Below are 18,798 nucleotides of genomic sequence, written 5' to 3'. Positions count from 1 at the left end.
AACACCACACACAGTGTGTTGGGAACTGAATTAAGTAAATGTTCGGAAGGTAACTGGAATGGAATGTGCTGCCTGATATAACCCACATGCTTACTGTTGTGCAATTCTGTGTTCACAGCCCAAGGTCAAAAAGTACCCACAAACAATCTTAGGGACACTAATGCTCTAATGTGTATGACAGCAGTTTAAAGTATTAAGTGTTCAACAAACAGAACTTAGTTGGTACTTGGTTGACAGAGCCCTGCAGGCTAACGGGTGATAACTGTGCTTCCTATTGGGCAGACAGGACAGATATTATTATTCCTACACTAGAGATGAGGAACAAGAGCAGTTGAAGGTCTTCTCTGAGCCTGTATACTGAGGAACCAAGCCAGAAATGAACCCCTGGTGTTTGGAGCCTCATCCAAGCCCATTCCCAGGACATCACTATCTTCCTTCATCCTTATACAGCTCTGTCTGAATCTCCTTAACATCCGTATCTGGGGCCAGTTAACCTCTATTCCTTCTAGATTTATATCAGCATCTCACCCTGGTCTCTGATAGAGTAGGGAGGGTGGAGGCTTGGTCAGGGATATGGTGTGTTATACACAAAAGCCAGCCCTCGATCACATGTTTATCAGACCACTCACTTTAATCATGTCCACACACACTCATGCACACATACATACACATGCAGAAAGAGATAACTGTACTGTAACACATTTTTAAAAATTCCAATCCTTGGACCAGAAATGTTTGAGGTATTCCAGAAGGGAATAAAAAAAAGCTGATGGGATCAGAAAGAATGGAGTAAAAACAGCAGAAATCCCATCCTAGGGAAACATGGTTCACTGTAGATCTTCCCAAGGAAGCTACACAAATATTCTAAGATTAAAATCAAAAGCACTGTCCTGGACAGAATTGTGTCCCCCCCTCCCAAAATTCAGATGTTGAGGCCCTAACCCCCAATGTGACTGCATTTGGAGAAAGGGCCTTTAAAGAGGTTTTAAGGTCAAATGAGGTCATAAATTTGGGGCCTTCATCCAGTAGAACTTGTGCCCTTATAAAAAAGAGGAAGAGACCCCAGGAGGCACCTACACAGCATAAAGGCCCTGTGAGAACCCACAGTGAAGGTGGCCATTTGCAAGCAAGGAGAGAGGCCTCAGGAGAAACCAACCCTGCCAGCACCTTGATTTTGGACTTTGAGCCTCTAGAACAGTGAGAAAATAGCTTTCTATTGTTTAAGCACCCAGTCTGTGGTATTTTGTTATGTCAGCCCGAGCTAATACAAATACCGAGAAATGTTATGAAGAATTGTTGAGAGTAACTGACTGAGGAACAGCACTCAGAACACCTGGCTGAGCTGGGAACCTGGCCCCACCCTTTGTATTTCCCTGCCAGGACCAGTGTTTCAGACACAACTGCTCACAGAAGTAGCTTTTTCTCCCAGGATAAAATCAGAGTACTGTCATCTAAAGAAAACTGGGCATCTGCCTGCCTGGGAAAGGATTATCATGAGATAATTAGATCCCGAAAAAGAGACAGGGTCATACATGGGGCTGCACAGGATCAACACTATAGGTTTTCACTACTAGACAGCCATATTCTGAAGCTTCTTGAATAGGAAGAACTTTGTCTTACTACAGAATTGAGTTGAAAATAGTGGCAATCACTGCATCATGAATCTCAAACGCCACCACCACTACAACCATCACCACAATTATGACCATCAGCATGATCATCAGCATGGCCAGCACAGCCACCTGGGCCTTTACTGGTCATATAAATTGATTTCCTTTGGATGCTCTGCTTTAACAATGAATTAGACAGCATTATCCCCATAATTGGATCTGGTATCATGTGGGATCTCTGAATTTATCTCAGATTCTTTTGAAAGCTTTCTCTGTTCTACTTAATTTTAGAGCTGTTTCTTTGACTTGGCCTAGACAGATCCCTTTATGTTTAGCATAACTACAAAATATTTATGTAGTTATTCTAACTTTCTCTCGTTGTCAATATTTTTTCTTTATGCTCAAGTTATGCATTATAGAATGTATGTAAATTATGAATATTAGTATTTTTTTCTCATTTCCTGCTATTTGTACCTCCTTTTTCTTTCCCCTTTACTTTTCTCCTGTGATGCCCCCAAAACATATAAGCATTAGGTAAAAGGAGACAGAATATTAGGATAAAGTGAGTAATAATAAATAGCATAACATATTTTTCTGACTTAATTATAACTTTTGGTAACCTTTAATATCATCTTGTAAAGGTAGTTTGGCTCTGATATTTTCTAAAAATGTATTAATTCAGTAATTATATACTTTAGAATGAAAGAGTACTAGTCTACTTTCATACAGTACAGATGAAGAGAGGTTTTTTATTGTTATCATTTATTTCTTTTTACTACTAAAAATTGATAATTGTTAAATGTAACTAAATAGAACAAGTCTTGTTGTCAAAAATTGTTGTGTCTGTGTAGCTGGTATTCACTGAGTGCCGATCACCAGGTCCCTGGCTTTCTTCTGGCTTTCTTGTTTAATCCTCACAATACCTTGAAGTTTTACAGCAGAGGAAATGGGTGCACAGAGAGAATAAATAACTTGCCCCCAGCCACACAGAAGACACTTGTGGAATCCAGCACTGGGACCCATGTCCCTCTAAAGCAAAAGCCTACATTTGTAATCCTTAGTCTCTAAGGCTTAACATGACATTCTCAAAACTTCCTGAAATGTAAAATGTGATGATCAGATAAGTGAAGAATACTCAGTAGTTGCTCTTCTAAAACACAAAAATGTTGGAAGATGGCATTTTATCAGTATAAAATAGCTCAAAGCAAACAAGTATTTTTTTCTATATTTCTTATTTACTCTAGTTGCCATTTTCTTACCACAGTTCAGTATCATTTCTACTCTCTTTGTCTTGTGTTACTTTTTAGAACTACAAACATTCCACTCCAAATATACAGCAATGCCAAGGAAAAAAAACAAGGAGACTTTTTTGGCTGATAAATCTCAGAATATGTCTTGCAGGTTTAGATTTCTCTAAACCATTGCAAAAGGGCAATGAATGACACTCATCGTTTGTTTGTTAACCAGAGTTAGAATAAAGGCAGTTCTCTTTCTCACTTCATCTTCATGAAGTGAGAAAACAAGGGCAGTTCTCTTCATGAAGTGAATGGTTAAGCCAGGGTTATTCCTCTTTTCCTTATTTTACTCTGAGACAAAGGGTAAACTTGACTTTGGTGATGTTTAGACAGCAAGAACAAGCCCAGATCATCTATAAGTCCTCTATGTGTCTTAAAAACTCTCATGAGCTGACAGTGATTTCCATTTTGTTGCCAAAAAGCACTGCTGGTGTCAAACCTTGAACCACTACCAATCATCCACATGTACCATTTGTGTTTTATTTATTTATTTATTTATTTAATTTATTTATTTATGGCTGTGTTGGGTCTTTGTTGCTGCACGTGGGCTTTCTCTAATTGCGGCGAGCGGAGCTACTCTTTGTTGTGGTGCGTGGGCTTCTCATTGAGGTGGCTTCTCTTGTTGCGAAGCACGGCTCTAGGTGCGCGGGCTTCAGTAGTTGTGGCATGTGGGCTCTAGAGCGCAAGCTCAGTAGTTGTGGCGCATGGGCTTAGTTGATCTGTGGCATGTGGGATCTTCCCAGACCAGGGCTCGAACCTGTGTACCCTTCATTGGCAGGCAGATTCTTAACCACTGCGCCACCAGGGAAGTCCCCACGTGTTCCATTTGAATCAATACCCCAACCAATTTATGTCAACGTTTTTCTGCCTCTGGGGAGAAACAAAATCTTAATTTCTGTTTTTCGTTTCTTTGTCTTTGTTTTGTCTGTGTTCACTTAAAATATTTCCAGGAATACTTAATAATTGTTTCAGGTAGGACCCAGATGATGCTTTCTTTTTTTTGAAATGCCAGGAGGTATCATCTGTGAGACATGGTGTTCAGTGAAAGGCATGTGAATGAAGCAATTCTTTTAGAATCCTGTAGGGCAAGATTAAACCCTGAATAAATAATCTGAAAATCTTTCAGGTTAGTTATCATTTTACAAGTATCCAGGAATCATAGTTTCTCTAAAAGGAATTTACTAAATGCATATTTATTTACAGACTTTATTTCTCAATAAAATAATGAACCATTAAGCTTATCCCTCTCTATCTTCTCAGAACCTTGCCTCCTTGTATTTACTTCCTTTTTTGTGTGTCCTTAAATTGCCTCTTTATCACTACTTTGTGCCTTCAAGCATCACAATTCTCTCTTACCTTAAAAAACAAACAAAATGAAATACCTAACTACCTAACCTTAACTTTGTTTCCCATCTAAGTATTATTGTTTTTTATTTTTTTAATCTCCAATTACCATTTCCCCCACATTGTTTGTATCCCCTACCTCACTACACACATCTTCTTTGACTCCTTACAATCTGTCTTCTGCAAAAATATTATTTCTTCAGCATATAATTATTGGTCACTGATGTAAAACTGTAGAGATAATTGTTTATCAAAGACATTCCTGACCCTCATGGAGCTTGTATTCTAGCTGTCTTTGAGGACTTTATTGATTTCAGAATCATAATGACCTGATTCTTCTAATGCTGCGTTTGATCAAGCCACACCTTCTTGAAGCGTTCACCTGTGTTTTCAGTACAGAGGCCTGTGATTTTTCCCCTAATGTTATATTCATATTTTGTGCTTTTTCTTTCTCCTTCTAAGACCTAATTGTGAGTCTCACCCAATATTCTGACTTTGACCTTTTTATGTCTCTTCCTACATATTTTGCTTACTTAGAGGTTTTATTCTCTCAGTGCTCAAACTTTGCTCATTCCTGCATTTATGTAGCCCTCATTTCCACAACCTCGTCCCATATTTTCAATTGCCAGTATCTCCAAGTCACATATTCAGACTCATACTTACCTTCCTTTAAGAAAGAATCTCCCATAAAATAAATGAAATTGAGTTATTTGTAGTGAGGTAGATGGACCTAGAGTCTGTCATACAGAGTGAAGTAAGTCAGAAAGAGAAAAACAAATACCGTATGCAAACACATATATATGGAATCTAAAAAAAAAAAAAAAAAAATGGTTCTGAAGAACCTAGGGGCAGGACAGCAATAAAGACTCAGATGTAGAGAATGGACTTGAGGACACGGGGAGGGGGAAGGGTAAGCTGGGACGAAGTAAGAGAGTGGCATGGACATATATACACTACCAAATGTAAAATAGATAGCTAGTGGGAAGCAGCTGCATAGCACAGGGAGATCAACTCAGTGCTTTGTGACCACCTAGAGGGGTGGGATAGGGAGGGTGGGAGGGAGACGCAAGAGGGAGGAGATATGGGGATATATGTATATGTATAGCTGATCCACTTTGTTATAGAGCAGAAACTAACACACCATTGTAAAGCAATTATACTCCAATAAAGATGTTTAAAAAAAAAAAAAAGAAAGAATCTCCTACTCCTGATTTTATTATTTCAGTTATTGACATTATCATCAACACAGTTAATTCTCTCTGAATTGCAAATTGTCACCTCTTCATTCTCCACTTATATCCTTTTCTTTCTTTGCATCTCCACCTCTGTCATCTTAGTTAACTCCTGGGCTATTGCACATGTCAAGGCAACTCATCTCCATGCAAATATTCTCCTAAACCAGGCCACTCTTCACATTGATGCAGGGTTAATATCCCTAAATAATGACTCCTAGTCTCCAAATCATCAGAAGCTCTTCATTGCCTTTTAACTGGCTTTAAAGTCTTCCTATGTTCTTTCCCAAATTGCATTTCTGATTTCATCTATTATTCTTCTACAAACTGTGTTCTTATCCCTCAAATATGCTTTGGGTATTATAAATGTCAACTTTGGGCCATATCATTTTTTTAGTATGACCTGTAATTTTGTGTCAATGGTGAACATGATGAATTGGTTTGAAGGAATCAAGGTAAGCAGGCCTGTAGTATAAGGTTTTTTGTTTATCTGGCTAGGAGTAAGGTTGTGTTTACTAGTTACTGCAGCTGTAGATGACAGAAGGTAAAGTTTCCTCTGGTGTCCTTGTTTTTGTCTCCCTTGTATCTTCGTGCCCCAAACTTCTTAAATAAGGTCTGAGAGATGATGCTCTTTCAGTACAGTTCCCTGTTAGTATGTCAGAGCCCTACGGATGTGATGATGGGGTGGAAAGGTGCTGAGTGTAAGGTCAGGGGAATGGACGCATTCTACAGTCCTATGGTTTGAGCTCAGTCTTCTAGTGAGTCTGCGTCCTTTCACTGTGACTACTCTCACCCTACCCGACCCCACCCCAGACCCCTTAGGTGAGACAGGAAATCTAGAATTTGCCAAGAAAATTAGACACACTTCCAAATGGCTACTTTTTCCCCTCTCCCTGTAAGAAGCAGAGGAGACTTTTCTCTCCAGTCTTCACCGTGAGATCTTGGTAGGGCTCCTGGAGGTGACATTGTTGGGGTGCCCCTAAGACTGGTCCCCCTGGAGTTCATATCCCTCCAGCTTTCCCACACTGAGCCTCCAGCAATTTGTTAATTGCAGTTTACCTTTTCCTCACCCAGTACAGGCTCCAGCCACCGTTCCTTTCCCCAGGTTTCTGCTTTGCTAAGTTGTCACTGTCTATATCTGCCTGTTGTCTCTTCAGTTTTGGGGCGGCAGTTTCCCCTGTGATCTCTATTCTCTGAAGGATCTAAGAAGAGTTTTTTGAGTTTTTGTTGCTGTGAAGATGAAACTGATGCTTTCGAAGCTCCTTACATGCTGGACTGGAAACCAGAAGTCTTCCCCCGTTGTTTTTTTTAGAATAATCTTTTCCCACTCCTATACAACTTTCTTTGCCTACTTCATCTCCACTGTATTCTTTAATATCCTAATATAATCTACCATCTTTTATGAAGTCTTTCTATAGCCACCAAATTTAAGCCACCTTTTATCTGTTGAACTGCATAGCAATTATGATCTACATCAATACTTGGTATTATATGCTCACAGTAACCCCAATGAGCTGTATATCATTATTATTATTATTATTATTATTATCATCTCCATTTGATAGATGATGAATATGAGAGACAGTGGGAATTTAGTGTTTTGCCCAAAGTCATAAAGCTCACAAGTATCAGAGTTTGGATTAGAACCCAGCTAGTCTGACCCAGAGCTTATCTTCTAAATAGTACATATTGTTAGCTTTTATTCTTAGAGTCTTTTGGGTATGTTTCATATTTTCCCAGTCATAACTTGTCCATCTCCCTAACATCCAAATGCAAGACATGGTGTCTTCTATATAATAGTTATCCAATCAGTAACTTGTGATTGATGATTTAATCAATTATTAAATGATTATTTCCACTGCTAAAATCATATTTATATCTATTCTTTAAATTTTTCATGAGAGTAACAATAATTTGCAGCTGTGTTCTAAGCACTTTACATGTAGTGTATTGTTTAATCTTTACTGCAACCCCATGAGGCTAAAGTATCTACTATAATTATCTTATTGCTTCTGAGTCCTAGAGAATTTAAATAGGCTGCCCAAGGTCACATACCTAATAAGTGGAAGAGTCAGGATTTGAATCAAAGCCTCCAGTACCTGCAGGCTTAACTAGTGGAATATCCAGCCCACAGTTTCTGCTATTTTTTTATTAAAAGAATATGATAATCCTGTTTTCTGTTTCCATAAAAATAAATATTCTCTTCTTATTTGCTTTCCATGTAATAGATCAAACAAAATCAAAGTTCTTACCATATCTCACTTACCTAAAGAAAAGGGTTTATGATTTATATTTTTATTTTACTTTTTAATCTCAACTTGGCAAATGAAATCAAGTTACAGAAATGCTATTAAGCCAATAATATTTCCAAAGGCATCTTGACAAGAAAAGACACATAAAGATGTTGTTCAGTGTTCTTTTAGTATAAGAATTAAGAACTACAGAGTCCTTTGAAATTCCTACTTATAGGAAGAACCAGCCAATTCCATTCATATTTCATCTTCGTGTGATTGAGACATTCTTGCTTCTGAGCAAATTAGAAGCTTTCAAAATAAGATGAATCTACCCTGTGTTGGCATGTCACAACTAGAAGCTTCACTTTTATATCAGAACATTGCATACTGAGGGGAAAAACTTGCAGCACCAAATTTGGTAATAGTAAATAGTACTGAAATGAGACATTCAGCTGAAAAGCGTGTTTTAAAAAATAGGTAATAATGACTCTCAAGAGAATAATGTCTATAGAATAAACTGTTGGAAAGGGTAAAAATAAAGAAATGCCAAATCTATTCATTGCACAGCTCTACAAAAAGCAAATAGAAGTGATATAATGACAGACAATGTCTATCAAATACCATGAGAAAATTTCATTTGACTTGAGAGGCGCTGTATCTGTGGTTGCCATTTTGACAACTTTGAGGAAACTTTTGTTCTCTGAGTGTGTTTACATTTCACAGGCTGTAAAACTTGCAGATGCAAATAGCCAGCACCTTGAAAATCTGGGGGCGGGGGGAATGAAAGTAAAAAAAGAGATTGAGGGCATTTCAACCGATAGTCATTATGCACCCTTCTAGTTCAGAGTGAGAGACAGGTAGAAATTATAGAGAATGTAGAGCCCAGCTAAGTAAGTCTGAATCTGAGGAAGGGAGAATTGCTATCTTGAAAGAGAGACATATTGCATCGCATTTAAAAAAAAAACATTAGGCAACTTTATTTTATGAGCAAGAAAAAAAAAGATGAAAATTGCCTACAATTTAAAACAGGGAATGAATTCAGATCACTTGAAGTGGGAAATTGTCTTTTATGATTTGACCCTAGTGCAAACGAGTATGATTCTGCTGAGGGCACTGGAGCTTTAAAAATACAGCTTTCTTTTGAAAGTATTAACTGTCTATTTTAAAAAGACATGTCAAATTTATTACCTTATGGCATAATAACTCAATGAAACATTTTTGAAAACTCAAGATTGTAGCTAATAACATCTAAAAGACAAATTAGAATCTTTACTCTCTACAGACACCAAAGTTAAAAAAGAACGTCCATGAAGCATGGTGATGGATTCTCAATGTGGCTAGTATATTTTGGCCTCTAATGTCAAGAAACAGTAGTGATTTGAACAAAGTACACTTTGATGCTGAATTTGCCCTATTTGACACTAAGTCAATTTTTGAAAACATGTCCAATTCTTTAAAGTTTTTAAGGTAAAAAATTGAACATTAATGAGAAATTTCTATCCAGTTCTTATTTTAACTAAATAAGATGTGAAATATAAAAGCTATACCCTAAGAATCTTAAGAACTTGTAATCATTACACCTGTACAAGCAAAATTGAAGTATTAATCTGAAAATTTACAGAAAATATCAGGAGGCAGAAAGTATGGGGAGAGGTAAAATTCAGAAAATATTTAGTGAATGCCTATGTTCTAGAGTATTACATCTAGTAGTGTTTAATTAAAGTATGATAGATTTTACAAATTTTACTTTAATTAAAGTATGATAGATTTTACAAATTTTAATTAAAGTATGATAGATTTTACAAATTTTACTATTTACTATTAATTGAATGCATACTGTCTAATATATGAGAGTTAAGTAACATTTTAAATGCGCAGTAGAAAGCTGTGAAACAGTCCAAAGTCAAACCAACAAACAAAAAATTCTGCTTCTGTAGAAATCTGTCCCACGAATGAATGTTGTCGATCATTCCATATAGTTACATTTAAATAAAGCTGGTTTAATGATTTATCATTAAATTCTAACTATGTTGTGGCAGTTGAGACTTTTCAGTTTTATTATCTGCTTTAACAAGTTCTGAACTTTGTGTGGGAGGCTAGATTGACCTTCCCCAAGGATTTTGCTAGATATAAACAGGTAATTCTCAATGAAGCAACTGAAAGTTTATAAATGTTCGAAATCAGGTCTAGTCTGAGCTTGCTAGATAAAGAACGAGTCTATTTCTGAAAATATAATTCAGTGTAAGGTTTTATAATGTTGTGATACAGTACATAGTTCCTGGATAATTCATAAATTTCTATTAATAATTTTAAGAGGCTAAGCAACTTTTCACCTTGATGATTCTCCAGAAAAATATGACATTGCAACAAGTCTATTCCATTTACAAAGTCAGACTTACATATGCTTGAGTTCTAGAATTTAAAATCCCCAAAGACCAAATTTGCAATGGTGGCTTCTAAATTGCCATGCACGGTTTTGCAATCTGAAATTTTTTAATGGATAAAACTTTACATTTACATGCACTAATACATCACACAGGAATTGACTTTCTAATTTTTGTGTTTGACTGTAGGATTTTGTAAGACCAAAATTGAATATGCAAATCAGAAGAGGCCAGGTGAGGTGTGCTTTGGAAACTCACCCCGAGTCCCCTAACTAATAATTGGATAACTTTGATGTTACGCCGTATATAACATTGTTTGTCTTGTACTGAAATAAGTATACTGCAGTGAAATGATGGATAATTGTCATCCCCAGTGAACTATAGTTTTTTTGCTGTTTTTTTTTTTACACTGAGTTCCATGATATAGCCCTAAAATAGAAACATCAGATTGTCCCACGTTCTTTTCAGTGATGTATCTTTGCTAAACTGCTTTTCAGTAGTCACTGTAAGAAAAAGTAAGTACTGGGGAAGATAAATGTGAAATAAGGAATGAAGGTGAGGGTGTTCGATCTGATTTCAAGGTTTGATAATGTGTGCCCAGTAGGCACACATTCCAATAGAAAGTAATTGTGGCTAATTAAGAATGAAGTAATTTGTTTTCAGTTTGTGTGTTTTAGTTTTTAGATGCCTGTAATATTGTTGGAATACCAATAAGCATTAAGTTCTTTGGACTTAAATACTTAATAAACAAAACTGCAGTATTGCTCCCCACCTGGGCTGCTGTGAAAAAGGTATTGGGACACTAAGGATGCTGTGATCTAAGTCACTCTGGGAGCCTATAGGCAATGACTAAGAATGGAGAACTTGGTTAGACTGAACTCAGGTTGCTGGGCAAACTTAAAATTTACCTTTTAAAACTAAATATTTTTGATGAAAATTATTCAAGAGAAACATCCAAATTAGTGACGTTTTAATGTATTTTTGTAGTTAGAGGAATAAATTTACTGAAATACAGGGTTTTAAATCAGAATTCCTAACTTTGTAAAACAGATTAAATATGTGTCAGTGAACACAATTACTTTTTTCTCGCTGCCCTAAATATTTGATCTGCAGCATCAGGTTAGCAGTAAACCATAGAATGAAATATATTTGCTGTCTGAATTAAACATAATCTGCTTTTGAGTTAGAAGTTCATCAGTCTCATTATGTATGCCATACTATTTAAGAGCTGAGCTACTAAATGTGGAATAGTTTCATACAAACATAGTTAACATTAATTTACCTTGTTTGGAACTAGATCAAGGCTATTTCTTTACATCCAGTGTAGGTTGAATAGATTCCATATTTTCAATAAAGTCTTAACTATATAAAAAAGTAATTATTATAGCTAATTGTATTATATTTCCTCATTCAGGGTAATGTTTTAAAGCATGTTTCATAAAGTGTAGTCTAAATGTACTGGAAGTCATCAAGAGTGTAAAAAGTAATAAGATGAAGGAAAACTTAGATGTTCTTGTTTAATCAAAATAGCATCGGTTTACAAGGGGGGAAGGTGACGGGGGTGGTGTCGTGGTGTGATGAATTGGGCGATTGGGATTGACATATATACACTGATATGTATAAAATAGGTAACTAATAAGAACCTGCTGTATAAAAAATAAATTAATTAAATTAAATTTTAAAAAATAGCATGGATTTAAAGAATGCATGTTCTTAATGAATAAGCCACGGTTCTTGGTAGGTTTGACAGATGGAGTGTAGGTGTATCTTGGTTGTGCATGCCACATATATGTCTTCATTTTCCAAACAAGAAAACAAACAAGTGACATCCTTGCAGAGAAATGTGAAAGAAAACTTAGAAAACTGTTTCATTGCTGAATTAAAATAGTGTGTACAATTTTCCTAATCCAATATTTGCTAGCACATAAAATATATTTCATAGGACAATGAAGATAGAAGACTGTTCACTGATGCAATAGGGAGACTTTTCAACTTTTCAAATTATTTCCACTACCACTCTTTTATATTGAGGAAAATCTTGCTATAATAATTCACATGTCATGTTCCTTGGTTATTTTTCTTGATTAAGATTTTTTTCTTTATTTTGCCAGACATTCTAAGGATTCTTAGCGAGAGAAATATTTTCAGTAAGGAACATTTTTTAAAAAATAGATACAAGTCACTTTCAGTTTCTCATCTGACATGTAAGTCGTTTGGAAGTCATTATTCCCATTCCCATAACAAGACAAAAAGCTGAATAAACTAAAAATCAACAACTCTTCCTGATCTGTTAGAGAATTGAGGTCAAAGGCAAACCACTGCCTCCAAATTGGAGACAAACAGGAGAAACAGAATCACAGCTTCCGGGGGCAGAAGCTCATGAAGAGAAACCTCTGCAGGAATCAGAACTGGGGTAGGAAATCCTAAACTATAACTGATGAATTGTTGCAGGCTCAATGTGCACACATTTGAGAGATTAAAAAATCCCAGGGGATTCAGTGTTAGGGGGCTCAACACTTCTGTAAGTTTTAACTTCAGGAGTCCTGCCATTTCTCACAGTGAAGATAGAGACCTCCTCTCTGCTTTGAGCTGGTGGAGGGGAAAAGTAGCCATTTTGAAATTTACCCAGAACAATGTGTTCTTAATAACAAGACCTGCCCTCAAGAGAGAACACCAATAAGTATTGGCTATTGCAATAGCTAAATCCAAATCACTGATAACACCAAATGTGGATGAGAATGAGAAGAAACAGGAACTCTCATTCATTGCTGATGGGACTGCAAAATGGGACAGCCAGCTTTGGAAGACAGGTTGTCAGTTTCATACAAAACTAAACATAGTCTTACTATAAGATCCAGCTGTTGTGCACCTTGGTATACTCACAAATGAGTTGAAAACTTCTGTCTACACAAAAGCTTAACACACTGATGCTTACACAAGCTTTAGTCATATTTGCTAAAGCTTAGAAGAAACCAAAATGTTCTTCATAGGTGAATGGATAAGCAAACTGTGGTACATCCATACAAGGGAATGTTATTCAGTGATAAAAATAAATGAGCTCTCAAGCCACAGAAAGACATGGAAGAGCCCTGAATGATACATATTGCTAACTGAAAGAAGCTAATCTAAAAAGGCTATGTACTGTATGATTCCAACTATATGACACTCTGGAAAAGGCATACTGTTAACTCACAATTTATGATTTAAGAGCATATATCTCAGTAACAATAATAAATACCACAGGAAAAAAATATTTTTAATTAGAAAATATGTTAATAGCCTTAGTTTAGAACTACAAATAAATATTTAACATAAGAAAGTGTATATATATATATATTTTTTTTTTCATTCTCCCCCAGTGAATGCCACAGAGGGAATAATAACTATGATGAATTTTGATGATGTCGGCAGAAAAATAATATCCAGTTGTGTTTAAATGGAGAGATCTTTCACATACTAATGCAGTTGAGAAGAACAGAAGTTATCTATTGCTCAGAAAAATAACGTGGTGACTTTCAGAATTACATTTCACTTTGCAGTTCTTGCCTACCATTCACTGTTACTTTGGTCAGTGTGGGAATCGGAACAACCAAAAATGAGATACAATATCAATCAGCCCCAGCAGCCTCTGAACCTGCTCTACATACAGCATACAAAATATTTTATGTACTTGAAACTGACAGACAGGTTTGAGCAAACTAGGAGAAAAGGAATACACTTTCAGAGTCAACACAACTATTTGATCACTTTATGCACAAGTCGCATACCAAGGTGAATTTTATGAATCACATAATCATAGTGACACTCTTTTTAATATTGGTTCAAAGAATTAAATATTATTGATCTATAACTGACAAAAAGAAAATGAGTTGTGTTTAATTTTCTGTGTGTGTGTGTGTGTTTGGGGAAAAAATGAAATCTGTACTTGATTTAAATATATTCTGCCTCATGCTATAAAACATATTTCACTAAATAAAAAATATATTCATCTGTTACAAGGTAGTGGCCAGCACTTCCTGTATGTCAACTCATCTGGCCCCAAAGAAGGATACACTGCAAGAATCGCTACTTCTCAATGCTTCCCAGCAAGCCTCGGAATGTGTACTGTTCGGTTCTGGTTCTACATGGTCGATCCCAGGAGCATGGGAGTATTAAAGGTACAAAAGGAAGATAGAGATTTGTCTTTCACTGAAATATTCAGAGCATATGTTTAAACATTTTTTTTTTTTTTTAGTAGTCAGACAACACCCATCCTGATTCTATTAACTTCTCATTTCTTTCTGGGGCGATGGGACTTTGGCAAGCAGTGCTGTCATTCATCTTAATCTCATGCAAGATTTATCTCATTCACGGCTGCCACCTGAACTCAATTATGGCTCATGCTATTTAAAAGACTATCTAGAGATAAAAGATAATGGGCAGATTCTACATATATCTTCTAATAACAACTTAGATAGGGACAATGAAGAAATGTGATGAGAGGGATAATAATGGAGAGAATTTTCTTCCACAAAGTAAAGGCAAAGCACACTTAAGATTATAAATATATATCAGCTCACACTAAAAACAACATACCTGCTTCATTTTTAACTAATTTAATATAAGAATCTGCACCAAATGCAAATGTTTTTAAAGAAACAAGTTGCTGCATTTATACTTCTTATTGCATGAGAGATCAATGAATGAGCTTTTCATTCATTAGGAACCAATTTTGAAATCTTAATTTCTAATTAAAAGATTGTATATCAGAACACAACATGTAGTGTTATTGATTTGAAATTATACAGTCATTTATTATTGGGATAAATACAATTTGGAATTTTTGTCTTTATCTCAAACATTGTCCCTTATAAATAATAACAGCTATTATTAAGTGATTCCTATCTTTCTGGCTGTTCATTTTAACTTTATATGTGTTATCAGTTTTAATTCTCACATTCACCTGATGAGGTAGTATCTTTTTCCCAAATTTTCAGTAAAGAAACTGAAACTCAAAGTGGCTTAGTAATTTTTCCATGATTACACAACTAGCCAAAAATCTGATTTCAAAAGTCTGACATCCTTTATCCAGCATTGTTTCTCAGATTTTCTGCAGTATTCAGAGATGTCTAAGGAGAAACATGAGGGAAAGAAAGAATAAATGGCCTTATCAATTCTAGCCATTGATAGGAAAGAGAGCTCTTATCAAGTAAAAATAAAAACATGCAAAGAAAGTGGAGGAGTTATACGGATTCTATTTAAATGTCCATTTTCCTAAAGAGAAGCCAGTAAAAACAACAGTAAAAGAGATTCATTTTTAACAGTTTCAATACATGTGAGTCTATGTAGATCATGAGAAAACTGCATTTTTTTTCATTGTTTTTACATACAGTATGTGAATATTCAGTAGATTAGCCTTTTGCTTATGCTAAATTTTGTCCAGGGTAATTTATAACTACTGATCTTAAAAAAGACTCTCTAACATGTTGTTTTTACCGACATTTTAAAACACCGATGCTGCAATTGAAGAGGACACTAGTCAATGGTTATTTGTTACACACGGAAGCAAATAAGAAATGGAAAGGCCAATGAACCATTCAATGGAATGCATGCAGATTCCAGTCACTTTCTAACAAAATGTGGCTTCCTCAATTCAAAAACAGTGTCCGTATATCCTTTAGCTCTTCACCAGCTGGTCATTCAGTGCTATAGACTGAATGTTTTTGTCTCCCAAAATTCAAATGTTAAAGTCTAACTAAGACAGTCAACTAGTTCAGTTACCTAGTTAAACAGCCCACTGCTTTAATCCATGCTTCTACAATTAACCTTTGAAATGGAAATGTTGGCCTCAAGTCTTGATTTCTGATAGCTTGCTTTTGGTGAGTACAGGTTTTTCTCACTGGAGGCCAGCAGTTAAGTGTAGCAATGCTTTTCTACTCTGGGCTGCCTTCAGAGAGGTCTACTGGAAAGAACAGTGGAGGCCAATGGTAGTCAGGCTGACACCCAGGTTTTGTAGAGGAACTGCCCTGCCCTACTCCAGATTGTCTTGGTAGGTTTGACTGTCACCATGGCTTTTTTTTTTTTTACCGCCTCCGTAGATGACCCAAGCGGGGCCAATCATAGTCATTTACAGTATTTGATGCAATGTTTATAAGAAGCTTTCTCTTTCTTCTGTGTTGCAAGTCCCAAGGAAGTAGGCTAAATCTGGGGCTATTGGAAGCCATCTTTCCCAATGTGGGGAGAGAGGTTGTGTGAGAAAGAAGCTAGCACACAGAGGGACGTAGGACTAAAAAAAAAAAAAGGAGGAAACAAAATTGTGCCTGCTTTGTTTAAATCCTGGAGCCTACTTTACCTGAGCCAGTAAAATTCTTTTTGTTACTTGCTATTGAAAAATTCCTAACTGTGACAGACACCCAGGGAGAAACTGTTTTCCTAACGTGTCCTTATGTCTCGGGCTGATCACATTTCCTGTGGCAAGTCTCTTTCTCAACTATTGCTTTTAATCTTGAGTTATTCCCAGACTGAAAAACTTCCTGAGTGTGCCATATTTTTATATGTGAGTGAATCAATTAAGTGGAAACCCGTTCTTTTTACCCTTTAAATCAAGGCTTTCCAGCAACATGCTGTTCGTTCACATGCAAGTTAATTCTTTCTTTTCATCTCTAATTTGGGTATAACAGTGTCACATTTTACAACATTTTCTACGGTGGGGTTTTTCCACTGATGTGTTGCATTTGAAAGAACCATCTGTAGTTACAGCATTGGCAAGTCTGATGGACAGATAGCTTCTTACAAAAGGTCTGAGAACCCAACTTTGTGCATGTATTTTCTAAATTAACCAGAAGTCCAGCTAATATTATCTGGATTTGTGGTGAGGAAGAACCTCCTCTTTTTCATATTAAAAAGAAAGTTTTAAAGAATGAAATAAATGATAATATTCACTGAGGGCATGGATGTGGAGAAATAGATAGTCATTGCTATCAATATGCAATTATAAGAGCATTTTGGAAATTAAAAGCTTTATAAATTTTATACTACCTACCAAAACATTCCACATCTATAAATATTTATAAAGAAATAAAGATAGATATGCATGATGTTTTATTTATAAGGTTCTTCATCTCACTGTTGTTTATAGTAGGAAATATTTGAAACCACCTGTATGTCAAATATTAAGAATTGGTGAAATATAGTACATTCACTCTTACAATGAAATACTATGGAGAAATTAATTCTATGAATGAATAATTAATGATAAAGAGAGGTATTTATGATTCATTAATAACCAAAGTAACCAAATTAACAAATATGTATTTTAGAATGCCATATAAAAATATATCTAATTTTGTATATGTTAACATATGAATATCTATATCTATATATTAATTTAATAAATATCTGTATCTGTGTATGTGTGTGTGTGTATATATATATATATATGTATGAAAAATATATGGAAGGATAGACACTAAAATGGTAAAAGTAATTACCTCTAGATGGTGAAATGAAAAGATTTTTTTCATTACTTTTACTCTTATTTTATAATTTTTCTACATTAAACATGTATTACCTTTCTAATGAGAAAAATGTATATTTCTAAAGGGTCTTCATGTTTGAAAAGGTTGAAAGACACTGCCCTAGGATATGCCATAAATAGGTGACTTCTTGAGTTAATAAATAACAAATACAATTCTGGAGCATATGGTAGATTATAACTGTGCTAATCTGAAACTATTTCTTACACTGATTACACAAATCCTTTAGAAAGGATATGGCAAAAAAAACCCTAAAGTGAAGTTTCATGATAGAGCATCTATGAGGCCATAAAAATAACAAGGTATTCCTAAAAGAGATTTCAACTTGCAGATTGTGCGAGAATGCTTTCTTGTCAGCACAAATTTTATGAAATTGTATTAAGTGCTATGTATTCCTTGCCCTTCTGTGCTCTGTTCTGTATCCCAGAGAACTATACTTTCCCGAGTCCTTTGCTGTCTGCATTCCTGAATAAGTTTGGCCAACGGAAGGTACTGGCCAAAGATCTGAGGGCAGAAAGAGGAGACAAGCCTTCCTCCTCTCTCTGTCTTTCTCCCTCTCCTTCTCTCTGTCTCTCTCTCTCTCTCTCTCTCTGTGTCTCTATATCTATATCTGTCTCTGTCTCTGTCTCTCTGGCTGAGTTTCTGCTGCATCTCATCTGTGACTCAGTTCCCCTAGAGAGTCCCTGCTTCCCTGGCTCTGGCTCCCACCAAGGATGCCTGCCAAATGCCATCTTCTTCCAGCAAGTTAGCTTCACTATTCCCTCCCTTTGACCCTCTAGTTTTCAGGTTGGAGACATCTTTCTGTACATACTAATCTAGAGGTTGCCTCATAATTTCCTTGGTAGTTTCTCATCTCTTCCATAAACTTTGTACCCATTGCCTATATTAAAGTTCCTCTATTTGAAATATGTTAGTTTATATTTTATAACTCAGCCCTAAGTGCCCACCCAAATGAAAACACAAATCTTTTGAAGACATTATCTGATAAAACAATGAAAAATTTTGAGTGAGCTTCATTCAGTTTAAACTTGTCCTCCTTACATTAACTTATTAAAAACTTACTGTTTAGTAGGGGGGGACAGAAAACAAATTAAAAAAACACAAATATGAAAACTTCAATTTGTGATACAATACTCTGGAACAAAGTAAACTGTTTTCTGTTATAAATAATTACTCATGGTCTGC

General features: G+C 35.8%; 1 protein-coding gene across 1 annotated transcript in view; it reads left to right on the top strand.

The window, feature by feature from the left end:
- Window positions 1-18,798, top strand: part of MALRD1 (MAM and LDL receptor class A domain containing 1) — a 607,787-nt gene that overhangs the window by 446,240 nt on the left and 142,749 nt on the right. The window contains exon 33 of the mRNA XM_061181405.1: window positions 14,099-14,256. Coding sequence (XP_061037388.1) covers window positions 14,099-14,256 — 158 coding nt within the window. The remainder of the gene's footprint in view (window positions 1-14,098; window positions 14,257-18,798) is intronic.

Source organism: Eubalaena glacialis, chromosome 2, assembly GCF_028564815.1.
Source record: "Eubalaena glacialis isolate mEubGla1 chromosome 2, mEubGla1.1.hap2.+ XY, whole genome shotgun sequence".
In the NCBI taxonomy this organism is placed as follows: Eukaryota; Metazoa; Chordata; class Mammalia; order Artiodactyla; family Balaenidae; genus Eubalaena; species Eubalaena glacialis.
The sequence above is the reverse complement of the archived record's forward strand: the minus strand, read 5'-3'. Positions and strand labels throughout refer to the sequence as shown.